Consider the following 15,784-nt stretch of genomic DNA (forward strand, 5'->3'; position numbering starts at 1 on the left):
TTGGAAAAAAATGATAGTGCAAGACTGATACGTAAATAAGCCACCATGGAGAACAGCTATCTGTGATGGTCTTGTGCAGTAGAACTGCATCATACTTTGGTGTCTTCTAGCTGATCAGGGATCTTTTGAGGTGACTGAGAAGCATGTGAAACTAATCTTTTTCCTAACTACGTGCCCAGCATTCTTGGCATGCACCTTCATAAAATAAGCCTTTGCTATTAACCCCATAATGCCAAATGCCTGCCATTTTTGTGCCAAAATTTTACTGAATTCTTGTAAGGCCGTAGGCATAATTTTTTGATAAAGCTTCTAGCTTTTTCCCATAAATAATGGATTATCTTATTAACATCTATTTTATTTATAAAATATTTAGTTAATATATTTTATTAATAACTATTTTATTTATAAGATTAATCTTATTAACATCCTCACTATTTTTCAGTGGGGCAACTTAAACCACTTGTGCATATGCAGAATTGTTTTAATAGCTAATCTATATGTGAAGTGAGCATTACAGATCTTTAACCAGTCAATGAGCAAAATATTTAATATCTGAAGCAATAGAATTGGTTTAAATAGAATTTCTAAGGATGATATATGTAGTCAGTGCTAGAGGACTAAGCACTTGCTTAAAACTAATTTCACTATCAGATCTCTAAACTAGATCTCTAGGGATAAATAATTTGTGAGAACTGATTTCATAGTCCAGCCCAAACTTCTTCCATTGTTCTTGTGGCCCTAAATATCGAGAAGCAGCCTCTCACATGGGTAAATCCTTTGAATTTTCTTGTAACTGCTGTCTGTTGTGAAGGCCAGTTCCAAGCAGTTGTGATATTACCCTTTTGAGTTGGGGTCTGATACTGAGCTAAATACAAGCTTTCCTCTGTACAGACAGAGCTGCAATAACTCCATCTGCGTGCATGAACCTTCCTGTTTTTGTGGTCTGCTTTGGAGATTTAACAGCAACCACTGATTTTTCCAGACAGAAGTGGGAGGATAACGTCATCACTAATTTTTGATTGCTTTAAAACTGTTTTAGCATTGCTTTTGCTAAACAAAGGCTCTTGGGAGATTGATAATGGTGAGCTGAAAAATGTGGATAAACTCTATTTTTATTAAAAAGTGGCCTAACTTTTCCACTGGATAGAATGTGAGTCTGGACTGTTATGGGGACTAACGCACACAGCCTGAGCTGACAAAGCACAATGTACTATGTGGGCTTGGAGACTTTGGTGATACTGCAGTGTCTTAAATATCAAGAGAGGGGTGTAACTGTTTTTTGACTTGTCTCCTTCAGTCTCTCCACCAGCATGCTTTCCCTCTCCTCGAGTAGCAGTCCTGGTTCCCTTGCATCTAGCAGAGGATCTCTTGCGACTTCCAGCCAGGATTCATCCACTTCTGCCAGTTTCACTGACCTCTACTACGAGCACCTGGAGCAGTTGGAGCAACTGGACTCAGACTATCAAAACAAAATTGACTTACTCTTGGAAGGAGCCACTGGATTTAGGCCATCAGGCTGTATCACCACTATTCATGAAAATGAAGTAGCAAAAACTCACAAAGCAGATGCCGCCAGCCGCATACAGGCTCTGAGGTCGTTGTCTGGTACTCCGAAATCCATGACATCACTATCTCCAAGGTCATCCCTCTCTTCTCCATCTCCACCTTGCTCTCCGCTGGTGATAGACCCACTCCTTACGGGTGATGCCTTTTCAAGCCATATGGATTTTGATGATACAGAGATAAGTACAAACCTTTCAGAACTCACCCTACACAGTGGGAGTGGCAACTGCAGACTGGAAGAGCCTAGAGCAGGAGATAAGCATCTAGGTCAAGGTATGATAACAAAATATTTGCATGCATGATTTATTTTTAATACTGCTTATAAAGCATTAAGAAGCAAGTATTGCTAAAACTGACTCGTTTTGATGTGTGTTATAAAGTACATCCTACCCCAGCTGGGAGGAAGGGTTGGTATTTTAACTTACACACAAAGTACTGCTGATCTGATGAGTTATTCAGAAGACCATGTTGCTTTTAGTGTACCTGTGTACGCAAATTACAGGGTTTTTGTGTGAAAATATAAATGGTTGTAGTGGGAAGTGTGTATTAGGCACTTAACTACTCAGAATGTCATGTGGTGTCTTGGGCCTGCAATTGAGATGCACATAATGCCATATTGACAAAAACTTTTGGGTCAAGGCTCTGAGCAAGACCGTGAAAAACATTCAGCTTAACAGTTAACAAAAGCGAATAAAAATCCTTCCTTGCCACCTCAGCATACATGACATCTTGCTTTGGTTCCCAGTAAATCAGTGGCAATGAATTCATTAACTTCAGATGAGCAGACATGTCGAGGCTGTGTTGAATTTCTGCTAGTTTGAGGGGGATGGTCTCTTAGCAACAAAAGCGTGTTTAGATTGTAAGCATGATAAAATAAGACATTTAGAGAGAGTGGATGTTCTGATGCATGCATATGGCTTATTGGTGGGTGGGAAGTGTTTATCCAGTTTTAGTGTGACGGCCCTGCTGAAGCGGATGGAAAACAGGAGAAAGCAGTTGATGTCATCATGCCAGGGCCCGTGAGAAGCCGGTGTGACTGCAGTTAGGTTAAACCCAACGGAGGCGACTGAAATGGCTCGAGTTGTAACTAGTGAACAAGTGAGGAATGTGAACTTGCATGCTACAGAAGTATGAAATGGCAGTTCAGCCTCTTCATTTTTTCACGGGATCATAAAATAGCCCATGTGAATAAAGGGAACTAGCACCATGTTATCACTTCTTCCTGTAAGGGTGGTTGTTAGAAAAAGCTGATGCTATTTAAGCTACAATAAAAGACATGACTGCAGAGCTTCCCCCTTAAGTTACCATTTTCCTACAAGCAAGAGGTATTACAGCTATGAGCAGGAAACAGTAATCATTCCTATTAGAACTGGATGCTGATTAGTTTTAACCTTTTTAGCTCTTCAAGATTTGTCAAGGCTGTTAAAGTGAAAGCTAAGGTGTTAAGCAGATTAAGTGATTATTACTGTTACCCAGTCAGCAGACAAAATAATCACCATAAGTGGTTTATTTCAGAGCAATAATGAGATGAGATTTTACTTCTCAGGCATTTTGTACGCAGTTCAGCAGTGTAACACCCGAAATGAGGTGGCTGGATCTGGTGTGGTTAGTCATTGGCCTCATGGCAAAAGCATGCTCACGTGTTCTTGTAAGTAGAGCTGAACAGTATAGATCTGAAGGATTTGCTTTTTGTTTAAAAAAACAAATCCTGCTACTTCTGAGGCAAAAGTAAGGTTTACTCTCCTACTTGAGTGATATAGGTGAAGCTACTAGCAAAATTTGGAGTCTGGTGGTATCTGATACTCTGTGGAAATGGCACAGATACAAGGACAGTCCACAGCATGGCAGGAAATGAAATCTTGAAGTTCTTCATATGAATGAAACAAAATGGTGGAACAGTGTAGCAAGAATTACCACCCTGCTTGGGAATATAGAATAGAGTTGTATAGAATAGAGTTGAATCAGTTCGGAACTCTTCCATAAACTTGCTTTTTTGTATGACAATCTTTAGAGACGTAAGACTTAAAGCAGGAAACCAACATTTTTGCATTTATTAGCCACACAAAATAGTTCCAGGTTTAGTGTGTATGTGTAAGCCTTCCAGTGCTGAGCTTCAAGTCCCTTGCAAAAAATGTAAGGAGGAAAAAAAGATGGATGCGTGTTGAGTCATTTTCAGGGAACCCATTAATCTTTTTTCAGGTTACTTTGACATTGTGATGTGTATATCCCCATGGTATTTCTGCTGTTTTGTGCATCCGTGGTATTTCCAGTTTTTGACTGGGGTAAAGATGTGTCAAAATACTGGCAGCAGCTTTCTCAGCGTGTCTGGCCAAACCAGCAGCAGCAGGTTCCAGTTGTCTTCTGGAGCCTTTTCCAGCAGGATTTCCCATATCTCAGAGCTGAGGGCTGGAGCTGAACCTCCACATAACGAAGCTCTCTGCTGCTGTGATGCCCCAGCAGACATCTCCGTACCCATCACCTTCTTTCTGCTGTTTGTTACCGTTTTAGCTCCTGCATAAAACAGCAGGCCCTTTCGCTGTGACGCTTCCTGCTCTGCTTCTGGTTCCCCCCCAGAATGCTCAGTGCGGCCTGAGCAGACCGGGTTAGGCTCGGTGCCTGCAGGTGGTGCTTTCCCCTCCCCAGCAGCTCTCCCCCTTTCCCTTGAAGACTTGTCCTGCCCATGACCACCCCCAAGCTTCCAGCCCTTGGAAGCTGACAGGGCCGGGCTGGGTTCGCTGGGCAGCGAGCAGGCCTGCACTGGGGGCTCCTGCCACCCAGACCAAGTTGTCACTGAAAAGGTAACAGAAAACAGCCAGCAACGAAAAGGGCACCCTCTGGTAGTGTTAGCTTAAGCTTCTTTAATTGCAAAGCTATTAAGTAAGACAGAGGCTGGAAAAGGAGCAATGGCAACTCCATTACAGATGGGAAACTTGTCCAAGGAGCAGCAGCCTGTATCAGGGAGCTGGTGAAGTGACCAAAAACGAAGGCTTTCTGGGTTGAAGTGATTAAACAGCATTGGTAATCGAAGGAGAAAAAGAGCTTAAATGTACGGAGACCGATTTGCAGCGTTCTCCTTAATAAAGGAGCTTAATATGAAAAGATTCCTGGATTGGCATTTCTGGGAGCAGTACATAAACCTCAAACAACCAGCCAGCCAGCCGGCAGGGAAGAAATGCTTTTCATGTTGGAACCAGGGAATAAGGGGTTCAAAGCAGTGCTGATGAAAGAAGAAACATTCAGATCCTGCTCATGTGCCTCCAGCATGGGCAAGGGTGTGGGGAGTGTGGGCTCAGCCCTAGCACACAAGCACAGGGAGAACAGATCAAATGGAGTGCCAGTATGAAATGCATCCATTACTTTCAATTAACAACTGACCTATTGTGTTACAAATGCTCAGTTTTATTCATTGTGGTTTGACCTATGGGGAGAATGTCTGGGTATTTATTTCTGTCCAGCAGTTCCATGGGCATTCAGAGAGAGAAACATCCTTCAGTGGGGCTGTCCACAGAGAAGGGTAAACTGGCCCAAACTGCTGGCACACATGAGCAGTGTGTATTGGTGTTCCATGCAGCACCCCCTACTGTTACCTGGAGAACGAGTCCTTGTGTCATCCTCCAATCCTGTATGGAACTTGTACACTTCTTGCATCAATGCTTTTCAAATCTGTTTTTAATTATGGGGCTGAATGTAACTGTGTGCAAAAAGAAAATCTGCTTTGTAATAAAGAAAATGTAGGATGGAAGCCATATATCAATTCAGGGGAAAGTGGTTCCCTAAGGCTACAGAAAAGAGGGACCTCTTTAAAAAGGTGAAAAACCTTTGGAGAAGAGTGCATTGCTAGATTTCTGCTGTGGGGTTAGGGTCACTCCCAGTATGACAGCATGGCACATCCTCTCCTGCAGAGCAGGCATCCCAAAGCCCTGCTGGTGAGGCCAAGGGAAGAGCTGGGTATGCCCCAGTGCTTGCTTGGCACTCTTGGGTCCTCCAGGCTCATGGCTGACGCATCTATCTGCAGAAATATGGTGGTTCAAGTGATAAGATGCAAGATTTGCAAAAGTTCCTAGTGCACATCTTTCCCTGTTTTGTATGGCAAGACATAAAATAGAATAGTTCAGTTGGAAGAGACCTTCCAAGATCATCTAGTCCAACTGCCTGACCTCTCCAGGGCTAACCAAATGGTAAATCATATTAATGAGGGCCTTGTCCAAATGTCTCTTAAACACTGATGGACATGGGGAATCAACCACCACTCTAGGAAGCCTGTTCCAGTATTTGACCACCCTCACAGTAAAGAGATTTTTCCTAATGTCCAGTCTGAACCTCTCCTGGTGCAGCTTTATGCCATTCCTGTGTGTCCTGTCCTCAGCTACCAGGGAGAAGAGACAGGTCCCTCCTCCTTAATGTCCCTGTGCAAAACTCTTATTCAGCTTCCTCCATTTCTCTTCCCTGTTGTCTTCCCCATACATTTCTGTCTGTGGCTGCTACTTCGAATCCTGTGATCTTTCTCCCCATGTTCATGTAGTTAACCCGGTCTTTCCAGACCTGTGTTCTGGCTTTTGTATGCTAACGTTTTTGGTTCATGGGTAGAGGGGCGTATTTCTTCCTTGTTCCCCCTCCTTGAAGCTGACCTTGGTGATAGCTCTCCAGGTGGGTTATACCCCTCACATAATCCCTTTCTGGCCAGGGCTCAGTCGCTACTATTTGCCTTCCTTGCTTTTGTCCGTGGTAGTAGGACCAGAAGAACTAGTACCTGCTTAAGGCTGGCTTGCAGTAGAAGCTGTTTTATTGGTTAATAATTCATAACTTTATTGGAGTTCAGAAGCTCTGTTTCTTCTACACCTTGCCCTTTTTGTCCTGGGTACCTCCCTGCCCTTGGAATGCTTCGCAGCCTCTCCTGCAAGGACCTGGAGAGGTACCTGGGGGCATCAGGGTAACGCAGCCAGCACAGCGTAGCTGCCATCGTGGGCGCTCTGCTGCACCACCCAGGTACTAAATGGGCATTGGCTGTGCGGTGAAACCCTGCTCCCCCCGCTGCCACGAGCGCTGCTCCTCTCGTCTCAGAGCCGTGTGTTCTCCAGGGCAGCCTGGCGTTGTCCTGCAGCACTGGCTGCTGAGCACAGTTCACCCTGCCTTTGTCCGCTCTGCCTTCAGAAATGTGCTGTTGCTTGACAATACTGGGGTGGGGAAAGAAACTCAGTTGAAGGGGAGGGTGAGAAAAAAAGCTGCTTCTGATCCATGCTGTTCATTTTCATTAACACCTGTTTTTTTGTTTTTCCTCTGTGCTTTTCTGATAGGTGTAAATACAGCTGGAGGGACGGCACTGAAGGTGGCGTGTGTGTCAGCTGCAGTGTCTGATGAATCTGTTGCTGGAGATAGCGGGGTGTATGAGGCATCTGTGCAAAGGTAGACATCAGATCTTTCTCTAGAAAGATGCTAATTCAGCTTTGCACGCAGGAGTCAGCTGGAATAATGCTGGATTTGCTGTTTTTGGTTTTGTTTTTTTCGGGTGGAGGGATTGGTGGCTAAGGTTCTCAATCTCAGACTTCATAATATTAAAAAAAAAAAAAACTATAAACAGGTTGAATTTGATGATGAAAATGACCCATTTGTGCCGTTGTACAAGTAGCTGAGAACAAGGTTGTCACTTCTCTCTTCACGGGGAACTGTTTGAACAGTCAATCTGTTTCTGAAGGTGCTGGTAAGCTGTGACTGCGTTAGCGGAGAGCCATCTGGCAGGTGTAACATTCCCCTCCTGCCAGCCAGCCGTGCTGGTGTCAGTGACAGCCTTCAGTCAGCATAACAGGACTTTGGGATGTTTGCTAAGGAAGAAAGCAGAAGCACCTTGAACCACCTCACAGCTGCGCCTGCACCGCGATGCTTGGATCCAATACATGATTTCTGTGGGGTTTTCTCGCTCGGTGCCTAGCTTAAGAATGATCCATGCATTATTGCTCCTCCTGGGGCTCTGGATCCCCTTACTACTTGCTAAAGCTTTCCAGAGTTGTTTGACAAAAAGTTGACTGAAAGGTACTGTTCTTATTGATGCCTGTTTTGACTGCATCTGCAGTTTGTTTTCCTACCATTTTTATTGGCATTGAGGTAAATTATGGGTCCTTTTATTGCATGACGTGACTGTAGAGGTGAAAACCAGGTCATCTTATCGCCCCTGCCCATTATCTTTGTTAATTCTCCAGAGAGATGAGTAACGTTTTATATTTACAGGACTGTTCCCTTCGACAAGAATGCGCAGCTCTTTGTAAATCAGACCTCGTGGCCTCAAGTCAGACAATCACACAATGAGGTGTCTTAGGGTCCTTGTGTCCCCTCAACGGGACAGGGAGCTCTGCGGCAGGGGGAGGGAGGGATAATGTGAGACACAAGGAGAGAATGCATCCCATGCACCCTCACGTCTTACGTTACTTAATGTTTGGGTTGTTGACTTGGCAACCTTTGTAAAGGGCTGTAGTATCATTTTGATGCCTATGATAAATAGTGAGGGTAGGATGAGCAACACGTTTGTCCTCTATAGATGTAACGTAATGAAATGCAGAAGAGTGCCAAGTAATATGGGAAATACTTAGAAAGAAATGCTAATCCTGTTTTAACATGCTACAGCATCGTCTGAGTCAATTAGATGATGAATGTAGCTGTTGGGACTTTCAGTGCGTAAAACTTTGGAGGAGGAATTGGGAGGAAAAATTAGGGCTGTTTTAAAGACGAGCAATCAGTGTATTCTGTTGCTTTTATGTGCTTAGGGAAGTTTGATTTGTTAAAGAAACAAAGGAATGACTTAAATCTAATCAAAGCCGAGAATTTTTGCTGTCACAGTGCAAGATGGGATTGTAGCTGTTAAGTCTTATTTTTGTTTCTGGGCAGTCAGCTGTCTTAACTAAAATCCAGTCAAGGGAACCCTTTAAAAGTCCTCCCTACCTTATTCTGCACAACCTGTCATGTGGCTTTTTTTGGCAGTGAAAGGGGAAGGCATATGACTTTCTGCTGATAAGGACGGCAATACATACCTCCAAGGATGATTGAACTTATTAAATGGGCTTTCTTTTAGCTGCTAATTTTACAAAATCTATGTGCCTGAATCCTGAATGGAAGGGAAAAGATCTTGTATTGCCTAAATGCTAGTGCTTCAATCAAGTCCTTAATTGCCTTTCTTTCCTTTCAGACCATGTGTGTCAGAAGTGGTGGTGTTTGACAGTGATGATACAGAAGGAGTTGGGACAGCTAAAGTGCAAATTGCAATGAGGTAAATACTACACATTTTTGCTGTATTTTCCTTCTAATTGAAAGAATGATTTAAGACTTCTTTATCCTGTTTTCTTATCCTATTTATCATATCCCATTGGTATTTGCTAACTGATGCCCCCTTTACGCTGCAAGTGGGAATTGCACTCATCTCTGAGAGGTCTTTGGCCCCATTATCCTCTTACATGTCAGTGGAAATCAATTGGTGATGGTGTGTTATGACACTGCAAACCAGCAATTGCAGCGCCAGCACTGCTGGGCTGGAGAAAGAATTTTTCTGGCTTTGACTCTTTGAGCATGCAGCTTGTGGGGGGAAAAGCTGGTGGCGGTAACTGGTACTCCTTGACACACCTGAATCCCACAAGTAGCCCCTAAGGCATAGGAAGGTAGGCACGGAGACATTGTCCTTAATAGACTCAATAGGAGATGTATGAATTGAGGAAAACTGTAGAGCCATAGAATGAATGGGGTTGGAAGGTACCCTTAAGGATCACCCAGTTCCAACCCCCTGCCATGGGCAGGGACACCTCCCACCAGCCCAGGCTGCCCAAGGCCCCATCCAGTCTGGCCTCGAACACCTCCAGGGACAGGGCATCCACAGCTTCTCTGGGCAACCTCTTCCAGTGCCTCACCACCCTCTGAGTGAAGAATTTCTTCCTTATATCTAATCTAAATTTACCCTCTTACAGTTTAAAACCATTACTCTGTCCTATTGCTCTACTCCCTGATCAAGTCCCTCCCCGGCTTTTCTGTAGCCCCCTTCAGGCACTGGCAGGCTGCTGTGAGGTCTTCCTGGAGTCTTCTCTTGTTTGGGCTCAACATCCCCAAATCCCTTTGCATGACTTCACAGGAAAGGTGCTCCAGCACCCTGATCATCTTGATGGCCTCCTCTGGTCTTGATCTAATATGCCCTCATCCTTGTGCTGGGCCCCAGTACTGAGCGCAGGCTGCAGGTGGGGTCCCACGAGAGCAGAGCAGAGGGGCACAATCCCCTTCCTCACCTGCTGCCCACACTGCTGTTGGTGCAGCCCAGGGTACAGGTGGCTTTCAGAGATGCTCTCAAAAAAATAGTGCAAAAGTGTTTTGTGATGGCCATCAATGGTAAAACAATGCTTACCCATAACATCTCTGCTGTACTTCAAGTATTTGTATATGCAACATTTTTTATATTATAGTCATTATATAAGGCCTTTGAAAAGGTTTTAGTTAACAATTTACCTAGATTCTAGAAATAGCCATCTGTGTTAGGTCAGACCTCTAGTCCGCTGTTTATGTAAATTCCGAAGTTCTTCTGTATGCTCTGGTAGCAAAATGTCATGTAATATGAAACTGCTTTGTTTTGAGCTATAGGTGAGCTATATCTCCATTATAGTTTTGTTTGTATATACTTAATGCTATTTGCCTGGACTAATGAAATAAGTGGAATACTCGTTCATGGAGTCTGTGACAGATTTCTCTAATACTAATGCTTTTTTGTCTTTTCAATTCAGATATGATGAGAAAAATAGACAATTTGCAATACTGGTCATCCAGCTGAGTAATGTTCAAGCACTGCTGTCACAACAGGATCAAAAAGTGTAAGTGGGTAAAATAAACATGCTTGAAACGTTTATTAGATTCTTGCGGGAGCTAAAGAGATGTTGATATTTTTTTTTTAGTGTGTGAAAAAAAACCTCTTCTGAAATGCTTCTAAATTTTATTGTGTCACTCCATTTATGAGCTCATACATTCAAACTGAAATAAGATGCATGTTTTTTCCTCCAAGGCACGTATTTTCAAACTGGAAATTATGCTTGTGTACTGGGACTTGTTGGAATGAGCACCAACAAGCAAGACTCTTAGCTCCAGCAGCGTCCAGAATAACTTTCAAGTGGAGAGAGGGCACTCGTTCTGCTGCAGAACTCATCCTTGGACATGGGCACAAATGCATGCATGTTTAGGGAAATGCGTACTACAACTTCTACTAGATTCATTCCAGGCAGAGTTTTTGAATTCAACTGTGTGCTGAGTAAACTGACACAAGCTTGATGGATTTTTGCATTGTTTGTTTTACCTGAGAAAAGTTATTGTTAGCACATAAGTTGTTTGTTAGTGACACGTTCTGCAGATGTAAACAGCTATGCAAAAACAATCCCATGATGTTCCATTATAAGATCCAGAGAGATGAAGCCTACAGCAACTGATACCTCCACGTGTCTCTGATTTTGTGAGGAGATATGCCTTTTTCCTCAGCTGACTGATATTCCAAAGAGTAGGATAGGACAGTCATGTTCAGAGTGCTTAGGGTGAATTTCACTTACAGATTTATGGAGCTCTTGCAATGGAGGTAACAGCGGACTTGTACAGTAGCACTGACTGCAGTCTATTGGTTTTTCCATAGGAACATTCGTGTGGCTGTCCTGCCCTGTTCAGAAAGCACAAGCTGCTTGTTTCGCACAAGACCAGTGGAAGCTTCAGACAATCTTACGTACAATGAAGCGTTCTGGGTTTCTATCTCTTACCCGGCTTTACGCCAGAAGACTTTAAGAGTCGATGTTTGCACTGTAGATAAGTCTCACCTTGAAGAATGTTTGGTTAGTATTAATCTCTATTTTTGTATCTTTGGTCCATTTGTTTTCTCTTTTGAATTGGACAACATTTTAAACTACGAAGTGTGCCAATTTCTCTGAATTTTTTCTTGATAATCCTTATGATATTTCCCCGGACATGTTTTTCTACTAAAATCACTATTGCAAAGAATATTCATTAGATACATGTTTTGTTACAGAACTTGGTAACTTTGTCACTGGCTACTAGATTTCCCTCCTCTCATGATATAATGTGAAACCCTTGCCTATTTTTCCTCCTTTTGAACACATTTTTTGTACTGTAATTGAGAATGGACTTCTTAGGATTTTTGAAGCCACTGTAGAATATAAATTAATACATATATTTTAAAGCTGCTATTAAGCTGCGCTATGAAAATCCACAGTAGTTTTATGAGTACTAGTATTTCCATAGACACCTGAACCCCTATTGTTAGAACAGCTTTTTTGTTCAGTGCTAACTGGAGAACTTGATATAAATGGATTTGTTTCTGGAGTAGTGTACTCCAGAACATGAGTAGGGTGTGTTGAACTGGGGTATAAGAAAATCTTAAACTTTTCTGTAAAAGTTCATATTTTCTCCTGCATGTGTTCCGTAGCATCTCCCTTGGCCGGAGGAGGTACGTGCTTCATGATGCTTCTGCATTTCTTCCTTCACCTGCCTTGCAAAGCACATCTGGGTTCAAGGAAGCACCTGTTTTCCAAACGGGGCTTCCCAGTCTGGCAGCCTGTACTGTCCCACAGTACCTGAGCTCCTGAAAGGAGTGCTCAGTATGCTGTCCACCAGACCGATGCTGGTGAGATGGAGTCCGCTCAAGACATTGATTAAACAGATTGCAAAACGGCTTTATGTATTGATCTGCCAGGATGTGTATAGTAAACGTAAGGCAGTAAAAGCTGAGAAGGCAGATGAAGAGGAATCAATATAAAAAGCCAAAGCATCTCAGTCTGAAACAGTAATTTCTTTCTGTCAGCATTGCAGGTTTCTGGAGAGGGAGTCTCTTTCTGTTCTTTTCTGTTTTTTCTTTTAAGCTGTGGCTGTAAGTTGTCCCAGCTGCAGCAGGACTGTTCATACTTCTTCATACTTGAACACAGGGCCTGTAATGAATCACTTGATACTTGGATTGGAAGTCCTAGACAATGTTAAAAATAATTAAGCATATAGCTTTACTAGAGCAACTTCTCACATGCTCTTGAAATGGTGATAAACAGGGCAACTTTTCTTTTGATGAACTTGCCAAACTCGGGTAGTCCTGGCTTTTTGCTCTCATCTCTTATTACTGGTGTGGTACTAGTTCATTTTAATAGTGTACTGAAATTGTTTTTTCTCCTCTCAATAGGGTGGAGCACAAATTAGCCTTGCTGAAATATGTAGATCTGGAGAGAAATCAACCCGTTGGTATAACCTCCTTAGTTATAAGTATCTGCAGAAGCAAAATAGGAAAAGTAAACAAGGAAACATTCATTCTGAAATACTCTGCACTGACAAAACAGTAAGAACAACTGCTTAAACCTGAGAAATCTCTTACAAACCCTCTCATTAGTACTGTTTAGGTGGGTGAAGGACTGATGCAGTAGACAAGAAGTGAAGTCTGTTCAGTTTATATTTATAACTGTGAGGATGTTGAGTGCAGCAAAATAATATATTGATTACAGATGCCCTTGTCCTGGGCTAAATACATATTGAAATCTGCTCCTCATTGAAGGTGAGGGATATGGTATGTGGTCTGCTCGAAGTGATGTGTGAGCTCTTGCCTTTCTTCCCGCTAGATAGTTCACCTTGCTGCAGTAAACTTGCTGAACAAGTCAAAACACAGACTTAACCCGTGTATGTGCATGGCATGCAGTATTCTCAGGCTAGTATCTGCATGCATGCTGTACTGCTAGCATAACTGGGGGGAGCTGGACTCACACGGGCTTGACAATGCACTGTATGTGTAATAAGCTGCTTGAGCAATGTGGGTGTAGAGATTACAGCTCTGCCACCACAAGGAGGCTGGTGCGGGCTGTTGTGACCAAGAAGGCTGGGTATTCTGCAGTTTGAGTGAGTAGTACCTTTAAAAGAAGCTTCTTGTTCTCCTCAGGACTCCGTATCAGCACTATTAGAGCAGACAGCTGTCGAACTGGAAGCTGTGGAGAAGAAACTGGAGGAAAGCAGAAGCACTTTAACTAGTGGAGAGAGCTGGTAGGTGGCACCCCACTGCCTTAGTGTCATGGGATTATCCGAGCATTTGGGGATTCAAGACCTGACAGGTGATGTGTGGAGAAAGAAATAGGTGATAGAGCTATGGGAATCTGCTTCTTTCTGCTTCAGTTACATTTCTATGTCTTCTTTCTAAAGGTTGTACTTGGGAAATGGGACCAAAGCTGATAAATTCTAAAAGTAGAGATAATAGCACTATGCTCATTCTGCTATTTTTACAATATTCTGTGGACCTTGTGAAAGTTCCACTGTATGGTGCAAGGCTTTGCTTCACTGTTAGTTTTGGTTCTTGTTTATGTGGGTCAGATTCATATTTTAGTAATGGAGCCTAACGTTTGAAATGAAAAGTAATCCTGACTGATGGATTTGACAGAGAAGCAAGCATTGAGTTCAGAGGAGCTGGAGAGGATTTTCAAACAATGTGTCAGTTTTGTCCAGTATCACTTTTTAAACTAAGATTAATTGTATCCTGAGAGGTGTACCCATCTTATGCTCAGATTGCGTGGCTGAACCCTGAACTTCCATCATTTAAAGCAAGATTCTCTATGAAGGTTTTGGCTCCAATGGTTGTCTTCTGGTGCAGCTCCCCTCCCGTTTTCTTTATTTCCATCTAAAACTGTGCGTGTGCAATCTCAGTGGCTACAGGACCTGTTGGGTACAACTGGCTGTCTTGGGGATGAGTTTCTGTTCAGCAGCTTACAGGAAGTAACTCACTGCTGGAACACCTGAGTTTTGTACAAAACAGGCCAGTTCAGTAACAGAAGCTGTTCTTAACAGGCAAGATGAAGAGGTTCCTGAGCAGGATGAGATCAGTGATAATGAAGCAGAAGAGGAAGAAGAATTCTCTGCTGGAAAATTGCACTGGGAAACAGAAGAAAGTCTGAATTCCCAGCTGCATATGGAAATAGCAGTAAAGGTAAAATCAAGGGCCTTTTGAACAGAAAGCTGAGTTAAACTTCCTATTGCTTGCTGCAGTATTCCGGGCAGCCTGTGTTTAATTGCACCATTGAAAGAAGATTCCAGTGTGAAATCTTCCTTTTGCCTTTCTCATAAGCAGTTTTATGTGCAGTGTTCACTCTTTGCTCTAGTATTAAAGTTTCAAAAGGAATACACCCTTAGGAAAAAAACAAAAACAGCCTTGGTGAGACAATAATTGAGAACTGACTGTGAAAACTGAAGAGACAGACCACTGCAGTAAGGAAGTACTTGCGCCTTACTTAATTTTTATTCTGTTCATGGCCAAATCTCAAAGCATATTGGAAAACTGACTCTGTCTTCGCAGGTATGAGTTCATGGGACTCCAGCTTGATGGTGCAGACTTTCTCTTGCCAAAAGCTCTTACGGATTGGTATAAGAAAATAATTGCTCTCATATTTCTCTGGGCACTGACCTGATTTGCTTATGCAACCACAAGGCATTGCTAGCATAACTGGTTCATGCCTTTGCACCAGACACTTCTTTGAAGGGGAAAGCGCAATGCCACCCCCAAGTCCTTTGTTGTGCTGAACCAATATTGTCTAGTCCTGTGATGCTGTACATCAGGCTTTGTCTATTTTGTTGGCTGTGCTTTTTTTCCTCCTCCTAAAAATATTTTCTGATTTTTCAGACAGTCAGAAAAACTCATTTTTGTTTTCATTAAAATATTTCCTGTTGTCTGATGTCGACGTTTTTCTCCTTTTATTTTCTCCTTTTAGTTCATCTCCTGCTAAGGGAGCTCTTGTTTTAAGGTTTTAGTTCAAAGGGAGAAGTTGTTTTTGCTTAGACTAGGTTGCTCTTGAGCTAAGCAGGGCTACAGCAGTAATTTGAAAGCTCATAATTGATTTTTAAATGTTTGCCTACCTGAAATCTTTTTAAGTAACTCTACATGACCATTTTTTTTCGCCATGGCTAATATAGCATCGTTTCATGCCTCCTTTTGTTACTCATGGAAATTGTGACTGTGGCTTTTACCTTGCATAATTCTGAATGTAGTTGTATTCTGACAAACATAATTGATGTGCTCTCTGTGCATGTGCATATGGCGATTTGCATCTCTGCTGTAGATGCACAAGTAAGGGAAGGGTCTTTAAAATCCTACCTCTGTCTCTGCGTGTGAGATTGCAGGTCGCACTGATGTACTGGATCAACAGGCAGCACGCACTGGATTCAGTCATTGCACAGCAATCAATGGACATGGAGC

General features: G+C 42.7%; 1 protein-coding gene across 1 annotated transcript in view; it reads left to right on the forward strand.

The window, feature by feature from the left end:
* The window catches only part of WWC1 (WW and C2 domain containing 1), a 70,915-nt gene that overhangs the window by 49,847 nt on the left and 5,284 nt on the right, over positions 1-15,784 (forward strand). The window contains exons 12-19 of the mRNA XM_035338938.1: positions 1,298-1,836; positions 6,858-6,966; positions 8,738-8,818; positions 10,308-10,394; positions 11,198-11,390; positions 12,743-12,895; positions 13,487-13,587; positions 14,383-14,521. Of these exons, the coding sequence (XP_035194829.1) occupies positions 1,298-1,836; positions 6,858-6,966; positions 8,738-8,818; positions 10,308-10,394; positions 11,198-11,390; positions 12,743-12,895; positions 13,487-13,587; positions 14,383-14,521 (1,402 nt within the window). The remainder of the gene's footprint in view (positions 1-1,297; positions 1,837-6,857; positions 6,967-8,737; positions 8,819-10,307; positions 10,395-11,197; positions 11,391-12,742; positions 12,896-13,486; positions 13,588-14,382; positions 14,522-15,784) is intronic.

This window comes from Oxyura jamaicensis, chromosome 13 (genome assembly GCF_011077185.1).
Source record: "Oxyura jamaicensis isolate SHBP4307 breed ruddy duck chromosome 13, BPBGC_Ojam_1.0, whole genome shotgun sequence".
NCBI lineage: Eukaryota > Metazoa > Chordata > Aves > Anseriformes > Anatidae > Oxyura > Oxyura jamaicensis.